This window comes from Ambystoma mexicanum, chromosome 1q, assembly GCF_040938575.1.
Source record: "Ambystoma mexicanum isolate Mex_15411 chromosome 1q, UKY_AmexF1_1, whole genome shotgun sequence".
Classification (NCBI taxonomy): domain Eukaryota; kingdom Metazoa; phylum Chordata; class Amphibia; order Caudata; family Ambystomatidae; genus Ambystoma; species Ambystoma mexicanum.
In genome coordinates this window covers 67,826,515-67,843,682 of record NC_090922.1, presented here as the reverse complement: position 1 = coordinate 67,843,682, position 17,168 = coordinate 67,826,515, and the positions used below count along the sequence as shown (strand labels likewise).

The window sequence follows — 17,168 nt, the reverse complement described above, 5'->3', positions numbered from 1 at the left end:
AGACAGAGCAGTCACTCGCTTGCCCTAAGGCCCTATGGCTCCTATCTCCTAGGAAAGGCCGAATGGCTTGACCTCCTGCCTGGCTAGAACTGCTTCTGCCAGCCCCCCACCCCTCCTGCCATCTTGTTTAATTATAGTGCAGAAGCTGATAAGGAATGTATCTCGCGCCCACTCACTGGAATGCCCTAATTCCCACTATCCGAGGTGAGGCCTCCCTCACCACCTTCCGCAAAACTCTGAAAACTACCCTCTTCACATAAGGCCCGACACACCAGCACGAATACTTATCATATATGTTGTAATATACGTCCCAATGCAATATCTGTAACAACAGTAGGATATCTTGTAGTATTCATAATGTGTTAACAATCGCCATCATGCCTGTAGCATGTAACTAAGTTATTGCAAGTAACAGCGCCTCAATGCCCCTGGGCTGCTTGCCCGCTATATACATATAAATAAATAAATACATTTCTCTGTGCCATATTTTGTCACAGCACTAGTTGGCATGCTTGAGCCATAGCTGCTGAACGGCAAATTCCGGGATCCCTGCAAAAGCAACTGGCGGATATCAACAACTCCCTATACATCAGAGTTCTGATAGGTTGATGAGTACCCTGTGGATGGCTGCCAATGGGGGCTAGAACAAAAGCTTTCCTGGGTATGGGATAGCGCTGGAATAAGAGGGAGCAGTCCACATGCCGGATTTTGATGTACGTTTGGAATTGCTGGAGGAAAAAGCTCTGGTAGCCCGTCACTCATGGTTTTACAGGCTGGTGGAGGGGGGTCCTTCCCTGGGGTTACTAGTGTGCTTAGGTTTTCTGATCTGTGTTTCGGAGGCGCAAGAGGCCTCTGTCTTCTTGCTGGGGATATCTTATCTGATTGGGGGTGCTAAGCAATGACCTCCCTCATGCGCTCCTCTTTCAAGGACCAAATGAGAGGACCGATGGGGGGTTACAAATGTGAACGACTATCAGTGAGTGGCTGTTTATCACTCCCACCCCTATCCTGCCTCCACCATGCTTGACTGTATTGATGTCCAATGGGTCTGTTTAACACCTGACGTGATGAGGTCATCCACTGTCCCTGGGTTCCCTCCACCCTCATCAACCTGCCTTTGAATTTCCTATGTAATATTCTTGCTTTCTTTACTTTTTGTATTCTTTATCAACACCTAAGAGGCCCATGGCGTGACAAAAATGAGTGCCACATGTTGTGCTCTAAGGTTCTTGGTAGGCTTGGCATCTTTTCCTAAAATAAACGTGACCCATGTTTGACAGGCGCCCCTGCGCGGTGCATGACTGCTTGGGCTCGATCCTTCGCTCTATGTGGCGTCATTCGAGGGCGGGGTTTTATGTTCTTTGGACTTCCTGGATTTGGAAGCTGGGCTGATCCATGTCGCAGTAGCTCCGGCGTGAAGGCATCAGTGATCTAGTCTGCGCCCCCTGGTGGTTGGTCTGAAGCAGCAGAAGTGCTCCCCTTGGCAAAGCAAGCTGGCCATTTTCTCCCGTCGCCATTCCTTTTACCTGGGGAGCAGAAAACCTCTTTGAATCAATCTGAACACATGGGTTGTTGGTATTTTGTAACGGGAGGCGGGATGTATCTATGTGACAAGGGGGAAGGGAGATATCCATGCTAAAATTCTAATTGGGATACACCAGCCGGCATCTTAGCATGTGTGTGGGGATAAAAATATGTGGTAAAAACTGTGTAAAATCGATGACCTGTTCCCAATATAAGAACTAGGATAAAGGGCACGCCCGCCTTAGAATGCTCACAGCAAACACCCTGGTATTGAATTGATATTTAATTTATATCGCGCTCGTATACAAGGTAGAGGGGAAAACACAGCGGGTGGCATTCCCTTTCACCCATTTATGCATGGAGCAAAGAGGAAGGGAGTTACATGTTAATGTTAAAGGTATTTGTACCGCGCACCGCCACCAGCGGAATTGGTCCCCAGGCGCTCTGGCGGATCTGCAAACCAAAAAGGAGGGGGGTTAGTAGGGTGAAGTGGGAGTAGCGAAGTGAGAACAGGGGTGTCCCGTTGGCAGCTTCAGTTTGGTTTTCACTGTGCTTGAGCTTTGGTGTCATTATCGGATCGATGTGGGTCCTCATGTGCTGTTGGTGCGGATTATGTGTTGTTGCTGTGTCGTGAACTGCGTGCGATTTGCTGTGGGGAGAAGTGGTTGAGTGGGTTTTGTGAGAGAGATGTATGTGGAAAGTTGAGCTTTTGTGTTACTGGGGATTAGGGAGGCATAAATAAGATAATGGGTTACTCCTATGTCAATAAAAAAAAGGAGGGCAATGCCATTGGCAGCGTTTCCCACTACCAGTGCTCTCAGGCTGGCATTTTAACAAACACTACATCTCTGTGATCCTATTTCCAAAAGTGAAATTGAGTCAATCAGGGACCAGATTCAGCCTGAGATCAAGGGAGGGCTGGCAGCCAATGCTTTTCCTACTGTACCAAGTGGGGCATTTTCTACTTTTACCTAAATGAGCTCGCCTGGGGCAGCTTATCAACCCTGCCCAGACAGTGGTAGTCAACGCTATCAAATCACCCTTAATCTAGTACTACCCCTCGTGCTAAACTTAACTGTGCCACAGTGAGCCCAACAAGGGTGCATTCTTTTCAGAGGGAAAGCAGTGGTGATTCCCAGATTAAACAATTTTCACGCAGATACACATCATTGCATGCATAGCATCTGTTTTGATTCCTGCACTGGAAGCCAAACACACGTTCCAGCTGCATTTCCATCTAGAACGATACCGTCCAGCTGCATTTCCATCTAGAACGACAACTTCCTGCTTCATTTCCATCTAGAATGACACCTTCAAGCTGCATTTCCATCTAGAGCGACACCTTCCAAATGAACAACACCTTCCAGCTTCATTTCCATCTAGAAAGACACCTTCCAGCTTCATTTCCATCTAGAACATTTCCATCTAGAACACCTTCCAGCTTCATCTCCACCTAGAACGACAACTTCCAGCTTCATTTCCATCTAGAACAACACTTTCCAGCTTCATTTCCATCTAGAACAACACCTTCCAGCTTCATTTCCATCTAGAACAACACCTTCCAGCTTCATTTCCATCTAGAACGACACCTTCTGGCTTCATTTCCATCTAGAATGACACCTTCCAGCTTCATTTCCATCTAGAATGACACCTTCTAGCTTCATTTCCATCTAGAACATTTCCATCTAGAACGACACCTTCCAGCTTCATTTCCATATAGAATGACACCTTCAAGCTGCATTTCCATATAGAGCGACACCTTCCAGCTTCATTTCCATCTAGAGCGACACCTTCCAAATGAACAACACCTTCCAGCTTCATTTCCATGTAGAACGACACCTTCCAGCTTCATTTCCATCTAGAACAACACCTTCCAGCTTCATTTCCATCTAGAACGACACCTTCTGGCTTCATTTCCATCTAGAACGACACCTTCCAGCTTAATTTACATCTAGAACATTTCCATCTAGAACGACACCTCCCAGCTTCATTTCCATCTAGAACGACACCTTCCAGCTTCATTTCCATATAGAACGACACCTTCCAGCTGCATTTCCATCTAGAACGACACCTTCCAGCTTCATTTCCATCTAGAACAAGACATTCCAGCTTCATTTTCATCTACAACAACACCTTCCAGCTTCATTTCCATATAGAACGACACCTTCCGGCTGCATTTCCATATAGAACGACACCTTCCAGCTGCATTTCCATCTAGAACGACACCTTCCACCGTCATTTCCATCTAGAACGACACCTTCCAAATGAACAACACCTTCCAGCTTCATTTCCATCTAGAATGACACCTTCCAGCTTCATTTCCATCTAGAACATTTCCATCTAGAACGACACCTTCCAGCTTCATTTCCATATAGAATGACACCTTCAAGCTGCATTTCCACCTAGAACGATACCTTCCATTCCAGCTTCATGTCCATATAGAACGACACCTTCCGTCTGCATTTCCATCCAGAACGACACCTTCCAGCTTCATTTCCATCTAGAACAACACCTTCCAGCTTCATTTCCATATATAACGACACCTTCCAGCTTCATTTCCATCTAGAACAACACCTTCCAGCTTCATTTCCATCTAGAACAACACCTTCCAGCTTCATAGAACACCACCTTCCAGCTTCATTTCCATCTAGAACAACACCTTCCAGCTTCATTTCCATCTAGAACGACACCTTCCAGCTTCATAGAACAACACCTTCCAGCTTCATTTCCATCTAGAACAACACCTTCCAGCTTCATTTCCATCTAGAACGACACCTTCTGGCTTCATTTCCATCTAGAACATTTCCATCTAGAACGACACGTTCCAGCTTCATTTCCATCATGAACGACACCTTCCGGCTTCATTTCCATATAGAACGACACCTTCCGGCTGCATTTCCATATAGAACGACACCTGCCACCGTCATTTCCATCTAGAACGACACCTTGCAAATGAACAACACCTTCCAGCTTCATTTCCATCTAGAATGACACCTTCCAGCTTCATTTCCATCTAGAACATTTCCATCTAGAACGACACCTTACAGCTTCATTTCCATATAGAATGACACCTTCAAGCTGCATTTCCATCTAGAGCAACACCTTCCAACTTCATTTCCATCTAGAACGACACCTTCCACCGTAATTTCCATCTAGAACGACACCCTCCAAATGAACAACACCTTCCAGCTTCATTTCCATCTAGAAAGACACCTTCCAAATCAACACCTTAAAGCTTCATTTCCATCTAGAACGACACCTTCCAGCTTCATCTCCACCTAGAACGAACCTTCCAGCTGCATTTCCATCTAGAACGACACCTTCCAGCTTCATTTCCATCTAGAACAACACCTTCCAGCTTAATTTTCATCTAGAACAACACCTTCCAACTTTATTTCCATCTAGAACGACACCTTCTGGCTTCATTTTCATCTAGAATGACACCTTCTGGCTTCATTTCCATCTAGAACATTTCCATCTAGAACGATACCTTCCAGCTTCATTTCCATCTAGAACGATACCTTCCAGCTTCATGTCCATATAGAACGACACCTTCAAGCTGCATTTCCATCCAGAACGACACCTTCCAGCTTCATTTCCATCTAGAATAACACCTTCCAGCTTCATTTCCATCTAGAACAACACCTTCCAGCCTCATTACCATATAGAACGACACCTTCCGGCTGCATTTCCATCTAGAACGGCACCTTCCAGCTTCATTTCCATCTAGAACAACACCTTCCAGCTTCATTTCCATCTAGAACAACACCTTCCAGCTTCATAGAACAACACCTTCCAGCTTCATTTCCATCTAGAACAACACCTTCCAGCTTCATTTCCATCTAGAACAACACCTTCCAGCTTCATAGAACAACACCTTCCAGCTTCATTTCCATCTAGAACACCACCTTCCAGCTTCATTTCCATCTAGAACGACACCTTCTGGCTTCATTTCCATGTAGAATGACACCTTCCAGCTTCATTTCCATCTAGAACAACACCTTCCAGCTTCATTACCATATAGAACGACACCTTCCGGCTGCATTTCCATCTAGAACGGCACCTTCCAGCTTCATTTCCATCTAGAACAACACCTTCCAGCTTCATTTCCATCTAGAACAACACCTTCCAGCTTCATAGAACAACACCTTCCAGCTTCATTTCCATCTAGAACAACACCTTCCAGCTTCATTTCCATCTAGAACAACACCTTCCCGCTTCATTTCCATCTAGAACGACACCTTCTGGCTTCATTTCCATGTAGACCGACACCTTCCAGCTTCATTTCCATCTAGAACAACACCTTCCAGCTTCATTACCATATAGAATGACACCTTCCGGCTGCATTTCCATCTAGAATGGCACCTTCCAGCTTCATTTCCATCTAGAACAACACCTTCCAGCTTCATTTCCATCTAGAACAACACCTTCCAGCTTCATAGAACAACACCTTCCAGATTCATTTCCATCTAGAACAACACCTTCCAGCTTCATTTCCATCTAGAACAACACCTTCCAGCTTCATAGAACAACACCTTCCAGCTTAATTTCCATCTAGAACAACACCTTCCAGCTTCATTTCCATCTAGAACGACACCTTCTGGCTTCATTTCCATGTAGAATGACACCTTCCAGCTTAATTTCCATCTAGAACATTTCCATCTAGAAAGACACCTTCCAGCTTCATTTCCATCTAGAACGACACCTTCCGGCTTCATTTCCATATAGAACGACACCTTCCGGCTGCATTTCCATATAGAACGACACCTTCCACCGTCATTTCCATCTAGAACGACACCTTCCAAATGAACAACACCTTCCAGCTTCATTTCCATCTAGAATGACACCTTCCAGCTTCATTTCCATCTAGAACATTTCCATCTAGAACGACACCTTCCAGCTTCATTTCCATATAGAATGACACCTTCAAGCTGCATTTCCATCTAGAGCAACACCTTCCAGCTTCATTTCCATCTAGAATGACACCTTCCAGCTTCATTTCCATCTAGAACATTTCCATCTAGAACGACACCTTCCACCGTCATTTCCATCTAGAACGACACCTTCCAAATGAACAACACCTTCCAGCTTCATTTCCATCTAGAAAGACACCTTCCAAATCAACGCCTTAAAGGTTAATTTCCATCTAGAACGACACCTTCCAGCTTCATTTCCATCTAGAACATTTCCATCTAGAACACCTTCCAGCTTCATTTCCACCTAGAAAGACACCTTCCAGCTGCATTTCCATCTAGAACGACACCTTCCAGCTTCATTTCCATCTAGAACAACACCTTCCAACTTCATTTTCATCTAGAACAACACCTTCCAGCTTTATTTCCATCTAGAACGACACCTTCTGGCTTCATTTCCATCTAGAATGACACCTTCCAGCTTAATTTCCATCTAGAACATTTCCATCTAGAACGACACCTTCCGGCTGCATTTCCATCTAGAACGACACCTTCCGGCTGCATTTCCATCTAGAACAACACCTTCCAACTTCATTTTCATCTAGAACAACACCTTCCAGCTTCATTTCCATCTAGAACGACACCTTCTGGCTTCATTTCCATCTAGCACGTCACCTTCCAGCTTAATTTCCATCTAGAACATTTCCATCTAGAACGACACCTTCCAGCTTCATTTTCATCTAGAACAACACCTTCCAGCTTCATTTCCATCTAGAACGACACCTTCCAGCTTCATTTCCATCTAGAACGACACCTTCTAGCTTCTTTTCCATATAGAACGACACCTTCCAGCTTAATTTCCATCTAGAACATTTCCATCTAGAACGACACCTTCCAGCTTCATTTCCATCTAGAACAACACCTTCCAGCTTCATTTCCATCTAGAACGACACCTTCCACCATCATTTCCATCTAGAACGACACCTTCCAAATGAACAACACCTTCCAGCTTCATTTCCATCTAGAAAGACACCTTCCAAATCAACACCTTAAAGCTTCATTTCCATCTAGAATGACCCCTTCCAGCTTCATTTCCATCTAGAACAACACCTTCCAGCTTCATTTTCATCTAGAACAACACCTTCCAGCTTTATTTCCATCTAGAACGACACCTTCTGGCTTCATTTCCATCTAGAACGACACCTTCCAGCTTCATTTCCATCTTGAACAACACCTTCCAGCTTCATCTCCACCTAGAACGACACCTTCCAGCTTCATTTCCATCTAGAACAACACCTTCCAGCTTCATTTTCATCTAGAACAACACCTTCCAGCTTTATTTCCATCTAGAACGACACCTTCTGGCTTCATTTCCATCTAGAACGACACCTTCCAGCTTCATTTCCATCTAGAACAACACCTTCCAGCTTCATTTCCATCTAGCACGACACCTTCTGGCTTCATTTGCATCTAGCACGACACCTTCCAGCTTAATTTCCATCTAGAACATTTCCATCTAGAACAACACCTTCCAGCTTCATTTTCATCTAGAACGACACCTTCCAGCTTCATTTCCATCTAGAACGACACCTTCTAGCTTCTTTTCCATATAGAACGACACCTTTCAGCTTAATTTCCATCTAGAACATTTCCATCTAGAACGACACCTTCCAGCTTCATTTCCATCTAGAACAACACCTTCCAGCTTCATTTCCATCTAGAACAACACCTTCCAGCTTAATTTCCATCTAGAACATTTCCATCTAGAACGACACCTTCCAGCTTCATTTCCATCTAGAACAACACCTTCCAGCTTCATTTCCATCTAGAACAACACTTTCCAGCTTCATTTCCATCTAGAACAACACTTTCCAGCTTCATTTTCATCTAGAACACCTTCCAGCTTCATTTCCATCTAGAACGATACCTTCTGGCTTCATTTCCATCTACAACATTTCCATCTAGAACGACACCTTCCAGCTTCTTTCCATCTAGAACGACACCTTCCAGCTTCATTTCCATATAGAACGACACCTTCCGGCTGCATTTCCATATAGAACGACACCTTCCAGCTGCATTTCCATCTAGAACGAGGTTGTTTCTGCAAGGTGGGGTGCTTCCTTCTTCATTGATCCTGCGGGATTTAACCACACCATTTGCTATGGTAGATGAGGCCTTCCTGGTTGGACTGGTCCGTTTCCATTAGTTTACTGTCACAAATGGCGGCTCTGACACCAATCTGGTATGTCCTTCATTTAAGGGGCCCAGCAGGTTAAACTAAGAGTGTCCATGCGAGAGATCCCAAGCTGTGTGAATTGTGCCTCGGGGTGGTGCGCGCTCTCCTTGCTTTTCAGGGTCAGTCGCTTCCCTTTAATTCAGGTGATAGATTTGGCACTAGTGGTGGTTGCTTTCTATGTGGATTAGAACCACACGTCGCATGACCTTCACAAGTGGATTGCCTTGGCAGGGTTTATACATGATTGAGACACTACCGGCTGTACTTGGGTGCAAAACAGAGGCCTGGAATAGCCAACCTGTTTCCCTAAGATTTCCACATGCACTTTCAAAGCAACTTTCCCCCATACCTTCTTTTGAACCACAGGTCCAGTGAGATAGCGCTTAGATGCCCATTGGCCCTTTGTGCTCTAGAAATGCAAACAGACAGGCATAGGGCAAGGCCAGGACGGGGCAAAAACAAGCTCTGTGGTCGCTGTCTGAAGTATGTCTATGTTGTCGACAACAGTATTGTGTTGGTCTCATCCAGGCTGGGGTTGTGTTGCAAATTCTATACCTTGCCCTTGAATGAAAACTAGCTCCTAAAGCGCAACTTGCTGACCTTTGCTGTGAAGAGGAAGCCCAGGTTTCTAAAGGAAAGCTTAATCTTGGTTGGTGAACATGAGAACATGGTGAAACTCAAAGGCCTTTGTCCAATGTGCGCGGCCTGTAGAAGGTGGAGTCCCTTACCCTTTTCTGGATTAGCCATACCTTCTGGCCTCCACGTAGAGTTGGTGGTATAAACTTGAAGGCCATGGTATCGAGATCGGTCATGGTCCGCAAACAACCTGGAGGGAGACTGACATGTTTGGTCTTTTCTGTCACACATTGGAAGAATACTCGGGCATGTGTAATGGGCTCTGTGCAGCTACACTTGTCTGAGACATGCATTTTTTGTTTAACCTTTCTAAAGTTTGCATTCCCTAAAACTTTCATCCTTCCCCCTTACCATGCACTTGCGCAATCTGAATGGCACCTGGCCTAGTAGGATCGTTGTCTGTCCTCCCTTTGTTCCCCCCTCCCTTGCCTCGTCGCGCCTTGAAACACTTGTCGATAGGCGAGTTATAAATTACATATAATATTATATCTTGCATAACATTGGCACCAATTAATAATTGAAAGGGGAAATAAACGTTGCATATTAATCTAGCACAACTTTCCACAAAGCTCCTGCTTCTTTAGCTAAGAAAACTTTGCATTGGGTGCTGGCCTCTTTGAGTACAGAGAAGCTATTCAGTCTCTCAGGCTGTGTCAATATGGCGTCCATCCTTCCTCTAGTCCTGCCAGTCAGTTGTCGCCAGGTGACCACCCTGTTCTTATTTGCACTGACCTGGTTTGTCGCCACTGTAATGGCTTCCTTGCATTGCCTGCTGTCACAGCATCTTCCTTACGTGCCCCTCTCTCTACCTTTGTCTGCTGTAGGTCTGCGACTCGGACACGGTGCTGGACCCCGCCTGCACAGTGGAAATGCTGCGGATACTGGAGGAAGATCCCAAAGTGGGAGGCGTCGGGGGAGATGTTCAGGTAAATTCCCCGGAGGTAGAAGATATCAGGCTGCATTTTGGCTATTTTGCGAAAAGGATACGGCTCTCTGCAGACCACTGAATCCGCAGCAGGCCCCCTCACTACTCATTGTATCCACTTTGAGTAGATAAGTAGGGCTCCTGGGGTGAAAAAGCTGCACCATGCAATGTGCAGTCTTCACTTCTGTCTAAGTACACCCGAAATTCACCTTTGAACATACATTTGGACAGTTCTTGCATTATTACAATTTCAATGGGTTCTCTCAGTTGTACTACTCAAAGGAACGTATTTTCAATCAAGAGTAGCCGACATGTGATTTGCGCATCCTGTGCGTTCTCACGGCAGAAAACAATGGGATCTGTGAACATAGTTTCCTTTTTTAATTTTTAATGTTCCTGAGAGTGTCATAAATTCTCAGCACCTGCGCACCTATTTAATCACACTGCGGAGCTCCACCAGCTCTAGATGCTCCTTAGGCAGCTTGAACATGTGACCCAGTGACCTTGGCTTAATCATCACCGCACAATCCCATGACCCATTATTTATGATCCACTATATGGAATGTTTTCGGTAGCATTTTGCACTTCCCATGCTCTCTTTTTCGGTTATATGTGATCTTACCGACCACAATTACAGAGTGGGAAATTTCATTGCGGACAAAAGACAGAAAACACATTTTTGCGTTTTTAATTTGGGGGGTCCCCGCTCCCAACCCCCTCATTTTTGTTTACCTTTCAACGTCACCTCAAACGCATCCCAACCCATTTTAACCCCCTTACCATTTATTTATTTAATTAATGGTTGCAGTTTTTCTGTGTTATTGTCCGCTCTGAAATTTACCACTCTGTTTTGTTTGCAATAAAATGGCTGGATACCTCTTTTTCTTGTCAGTCTCACTAACTCGTGCCCATTGTCTCATCTGTTTTGTGTTGCTATGATATCGCACAGCCTCATTAGTAGACTTTGCTAAATCCCACCTGCCTACTACTACCCGTTAGCTCTGGGATGTCGGAGAGTGCATATTTTATTGGTAGGTGCATGTTGCATTTTCTGCTTCTAGTGCACACAGCTTGCCAGAAGATGCACACGCCAGAAGACATGCGAAGCAGTGGGATTAGGCCCACAGCATGCATGCACCTCACCAACACCTCATTCGGTCTTCACATTCCAAAATGGGTGGTTTCCTGGCCTCAGCCCTCGAGAACACAGATAATGCACACTTTATTCAATAAGACAATATTTTAAAATCGGTCCACACGCTAAAACTTCCTCTGAAAAAATGCACGACAAATACATTAAAATCAAAGTTATGAAAAAGTAAATGCACTTTTTACTAAAGTTCTCACAATATGCTATTCATAAATACTGGCACGTGCGAAGGAATATGTGTATAGGATCTATGTGATCACTGCACATTTTTTTACTGCGAATTCCACAAATGTCGAATTTCTTTTTTTGAAATGTTGCACTTCTCGCAAATAAATGCAGGGCAGACCCCGCAGCCGCCCCACATTCCCTATGGCTAATTAACACCCCTTTCCCACTTTCCATCTATACTTGCAAGAAAAAATGCAAACATTCGATGGAGAAAAACCTACATTTTCGGGTTCGCAGTGATGGGATTCGACATTTTCCTCCTATCCCCGTGCATATATGACAATAACATTCATGCCGCCGCGACTGGGTGAAAGAATCACACTTGTCGTCACCCTGCCATCGCTACAGGGCATTCGCTTCTAGAGCCTCTGGCTCCCTCGCCTCTTATACAGTTTGCAACAGAGAAGGCCACATTGGTTATATTCCGTAGACGGAGCAAATCCAGTGCTCTCCGTGGTGATTGGTCGCAGTCATTTACTTCTCAGCCCAGAATAAGGAGGTCCATAAAAAACGAAATGTATCTGATCCTCTTCCCAGGATGAAGAGACGAGGCATCTATCCGAGCTTTCCCTTTGCTCGGCCAGTGGGAAGGCACCTAGCCCGAATCTCACGTGCAAGGTCTTCATGAAGAAAGGTTCTACTTCCTTAAGGTAGGTTTGAGGCCCTGATGTAGCTTACTCTCTACATATATATTGATGCCCCGGACTACTGCCCCACGATTTGCAGAAGACTTGACATCGGGCCCTTTAACAAAAAGGCACTTTTCACCATGGTTACCAATACCATCTGGATTCGACCACAATGTCTCTAGGGCTAGTAGTTTTAAAGACGTGATGCAATTAAGCCAGGAATACCAGGTGGCCCGGTAGAGCCTCATAATAAATACTGGGATGACGTCCCCAGCCCGCTCATGGGAATGTCTAGGAGGCCGGGTCATTTACCAGGTATCCGCAGAAATAATCGAATACAAAAATACCTAATGAGAAATGACCTAATTTATTTGCTCGAATTTGGTACATTTTAAATAATATATAGATGTGGGGTGGGGTAAGGGTATAGCTGAAGGCACGAGAAAGTGGGGGTAAAGGGGTTCTCACCCCTCATTATTAAAAATAAATTCGACCCAAAAAGATTTGGTCGTTTTTCATTAGGTATTTTTTTTCCTCGGTCAATTCATGGTAATCCAAGTTACCAAGCCAGAATGTGATGGCCACGAAGGTGGTGTGGGCAGGATCCCCTGGTCTCTCCCACTTTATCACTGACATACGTCAGGAGACAGTCACAGGAATACTAAGGCCAAAACTCTGCTTTTTAAACCCATCCAGCTGACGGCCTGACTTCAGAAGGGTCCACAACCCACTGAGGATGTCTGGTGAAGGGGTTCCTTGCGAGAGTTTGGAGACTGTTGAAGAGGAGGAGATGCCTGGGGAGTAGGAGTAGTTTAGGGCAAAGAAGAGGCTTGGAGAAGAGGTTGGAGAGCAGAGGGGCAGGCAGTGAAAGAAAGAACTGAGGAGGAAGATGGTAAACGTCAGGAGGAGGTGCAACCGGGAACCAAGGAGGTTGGACAACATCTGAAGGAGGAAGACAAGGCCAGAAAAGTGATCAGGAGGAGCCCATTCAAAACGAAAAAGGGAGACTATCCAGGCTTGAATCTCAGCAGGGTTAGTTTGGCTTTGCACCCCACAGCAGGGGCTACAGTGAGCACCATTCATTTGGGTAATAGCATCTATCATTTCAATGGCAAGAAATCATTATGATTGTGATGTGCATTATGAAACAGAAGAGCAACAGAAACAGAGGCATGATGATGAATAAATCAGCCTCATTTGCATCCATTTGCCTTTTTTCAGGCTCTGAGGAAAATATTATGGGTGACATCACACAAAACTACTACGGGCATGCAAATCAGAGAGCCCTCTTTGGGAATTTGCCCACCGTAGGAACCTAATATTTCTCTCTAAGTTGGGTCATAGGCATGGCTCAAATACACCTCCATCAGAGAGCCAGCCAATCAGAATGCGTGGTTGTGCCTCGCTGTGAGGTATGTTGCAGAGGTGGGCCAAACATCCTAATACAGGTATCTGCGGGTCCACCGAACTTGCTACTGGCTTATGGGCTCCAGTGGGCCAGTTTTACTAGCCAGACCTTGCTCCAGCTGTGCTTTGTGGGCAATTTAACAGCTTAGCTTCATTGGAAAGCCAAACTCTGTCGACACACTTTCAGCCGCGAAGGAGACATCTTCAAGTTATCACATTAGTTATTTAGCCATGCCTGGGGCAATGTTCGGAGATTGCTTCAAAGTGATGTTCTTGGAGCCTAGTCCTTCACTCCCTCCCTCTGATTCCTATAACCAAAAGTCATTCTAGGCACTAAAGTTGCACTCGCTGCTGACCATTCCAAAGTGTAGCGAAAAAGTACAGATCACATACTATATGCAAGCACTTCTGTTGCTGCCTGTGGCAGTCACAAGTTAAAGCAGTGCTCGTGCATGCAGAAGGTCAACAGTGGGTGACTGTGCAATCGCACGCATGTTGTTTATGCCACTTCTCAATCTCATCAGTGCATTTTGGGAGGTACAAAGAAAAGGAAAATAGAATTAGGGGGGCATCTTGGAGATGTAGTTTGTAGCTGCATAGTATCTTCATTAGGAAGGGTGAACATGCTTCTTGCAGTCGACGGTCTTCTAGTGGATATGTGCATTTCAATGGGAGAGAGGTAATTTTAGGCTGCATGATATACAAAATCATGGTATCAGGAAGGCTCAAAAGTGCATATTTGGATGCCATGTCTTCCAGCAGCCAGGCACATATTCTGATTTCACTTCCTCCACACCCCTCACGGGGGGGGGGGCATTACATGATGCCCCGGTAATGTCCTTCCAGCTCGGGGTGCATTGCTTATGTATGTTAGGTTACAGAGGTAACGCATATGTTGGATAGATGCTTTCTGCCAGATGTTATAAGATTAAGAACTTTTCCCTCTCAGATTATGCTGTTGGCCCCTCTGGTTCAGGGCATCTATGGCTCTCTGTATAGTGTGATGGAAGATATTGAAAGGCGGACATTCGCTGTAGTAGTCAGAATCGACGTCTACCTATCATGACCTCTAACCTGGAGATAGGGGATGGGTGAGAGCCACGATCTCCGCTGCTAATGTTTCTGGACGCTCTACATAATGATAATGATGTGTTATTTAGATAGCGCCTTAATCCAAAGCGCTTTACAGAGCACATATTTACATACAATATCACCCAACGAAATTGGTACTCATTTATCGACCTCGGAAGGATGAAAGGCAGAAAGGCTGAGTTAGCCTTGCCGGGATTCGAACCTGCGACCTGCAGATCACGCTCAGATCGCAGCAGCGAGCGCTCAACCTGCTCGGGGCTGTTACCAGTCCTGTCGGCCCCCCAATAAGGGCCTGACGGCCATTTGCAACCTGGGGCTCATCCAGGGTGCAAATGGTTAATTTTTTTTTTTTTTTACAGGCGTTGGGTTGTGCACGTAATGAACATGCCTGATCTCCTGTCAAAAAAAATTAAAACAAGATGACTGCTGCCGTAGGCAAAGGGACTTGGTCCCTTTTCCATTTCTTTGGCAGGCCGGAGCAGCAGCCGGACCGAAGCACAAAGCTTTGGTACAGCAGGCAAGTGGGAAGGAAGGGAGGAAGCGAGGGAAGGAGCGGGCTGGGGAAAGCACATGTTTTGCTTTGGGGGTGGAGGGTAGTGTGGGGAGGCAATAGGGAGAGTCTCTCCACAATCAAGATGGGACCCCCGTGGAAGGGTCTAAGGTGGCTGGACAGACAGCACACATAGTGTGTTCTCGCCTGCTGTTCCAGTCACCCGATTGGCTGAGCCCCCTTCCCCAGGTGTGAATAGTACTTCAGTCAGTGGTTCTAGCATCAGATCCTCATCTACTGACGTACATTGCAGAATAGGAGCGAATCTTCGTGGTGGCTATTTGAGGATACCAGATCCCCAATCCACTCCCACCTACAATAAAAGGTCTTTTATTCGGCTGATGAAGCGTTTTAAAATGTGTACCTGGGGTCTAGTTAAACTGCATAGTACTGAAGAAGGGCTGAACAACTGTCTATAGTCTCGGGTTCTCAGACTTCCTCCCTTACGTGCTCCTATGGGCAAGAGGGGCACATAACAATCATGGACAGTTTCTTTGTCCCTCCTTGCAAAACCCAAAGTGTCCCTCATGGGGAAATTGCAATACTGGATGGGCACGCACGGTAGGTGCTGTGTGCATTGACTCACTGCTGGGGCACTAAGTGATTATCAGCGTAGGGTTGATGGAGACTTGCCTGCACTCATTCTGTGCACAGCCAATGGCTGCCACTGGCACCTCCATCAGCAGGCTTGGCTTTACCAGAACCCTCTCCGGCTATCACCAGGAGGACATTCATTTGGATTATCTGGTTATTAGCTCCCTCGGCTCCTATGCGCGCTTGCGCACATCACAAGGCCATTGCACATCCACTACGTGATATAACGTAATATCACCACACAAGTAATTGCCTCCATGAATGCCCTGGCCAATAAGGGAATCTATCGTGCCTTCTCCTGATTACATGTTCTTCTGTTCAAACATCACAAACTATGCATACATCCAAACGACGACTATTACTCTCCTGTATATTTTAATGCCCTACATACTGTTAGCTAAGAGTGCACGTTTTTGTCTCCCTGACTTCTTCCACTCTTCTCGGCCCAGTTTCCTTTTCACAACTCATAGCATAGTGTGGCTACTCACCTATACACGCACAAGGCTCCGCACTTTAAGGACACTGGGGCGGAGGTGTGCACTATATAAAAGACTACTATCATAGCCAAAGAGAAGAGTCAGAAAGGGACCAGTGAGCATCAGGACAGAATGACACGATATAACCCCAAGCCCTTGTTTCTGCTGGAAAAGGACACTCTTCTTTCGGTTGTGTGTCATTCCATCGCCCATTTCTTTTTTATGGAGTTTTTTGTTGCCTTTTCTTTGCCACAAAAACGCCAATTTTGGGGGGTTGAGTGGAGTTCCACCCAAACCCCTGTTTTCCAGCAATTAAACTACTGCCCACACCCTCCTACCCCTTATATACATTTACCCCCACCCAAGTTTTTTGAAGAGTTTTTGTGGTACCGTTGATTTATGTACTGTGCCCAGGACCGACCATCCCCGCGATACACCAGCAGGGAATGACAGGCAACTTCCATGGATGGACTGAGTCTTGAGGGTTCCCAGTCATAGGATCGACAACAAAAGGATCGACGGGTCAAAGGATCGACACAAAAGGATCGGCGGGTCAAAGGATCGACACAAAAGGATCGACGGGTCAAAGGATCGAATTTCTTTTTCTTTCTTTTTTCACTTTTTTTGGAGGGTGAGGGGGTCCCTCCCCAACCCCCGTTTTTGTGGTAAAAAACGTTTTTCCCTAAACGAAAATCCCCCCAAAAATATATAAATAAATAAAATTCGACCCTTTGACCTGTCGATCCTTTTGTGTCGACCCTTTGACCCGCCGATCCTTTAAATTCGATCCTTTGACAGGACACCAGTC

The 17,168-nt window shown here is 45.5% G+C and overlaps 1 protein-coding gene across 2 annotated transcripts in view; it reads left to right on the top strand.

Annotated features, from left to right (window-relative positions):
- HAS3 (hyaluronan synthase 3) overlaps nucleotides 1-17,168 on the top strand; it is a 118,653-nt gene that overhangs the window by 85,830 nt on the left and 15,655 nt on the right. For both annotated transcript variants that reach the window (XM_069635540.1, XM_069635539.1), the window contains exon 3: nucleotides 10,134-10,235. In XM_069635540.1, coding sequence (XP_069491641.1) covers nucleotides 10,134-10,235 — 102 coding nt within the window. The remainder of the gene's footprint in view (nucleotides 1-10,133; nucleotides 10,236-17,168) is intronic.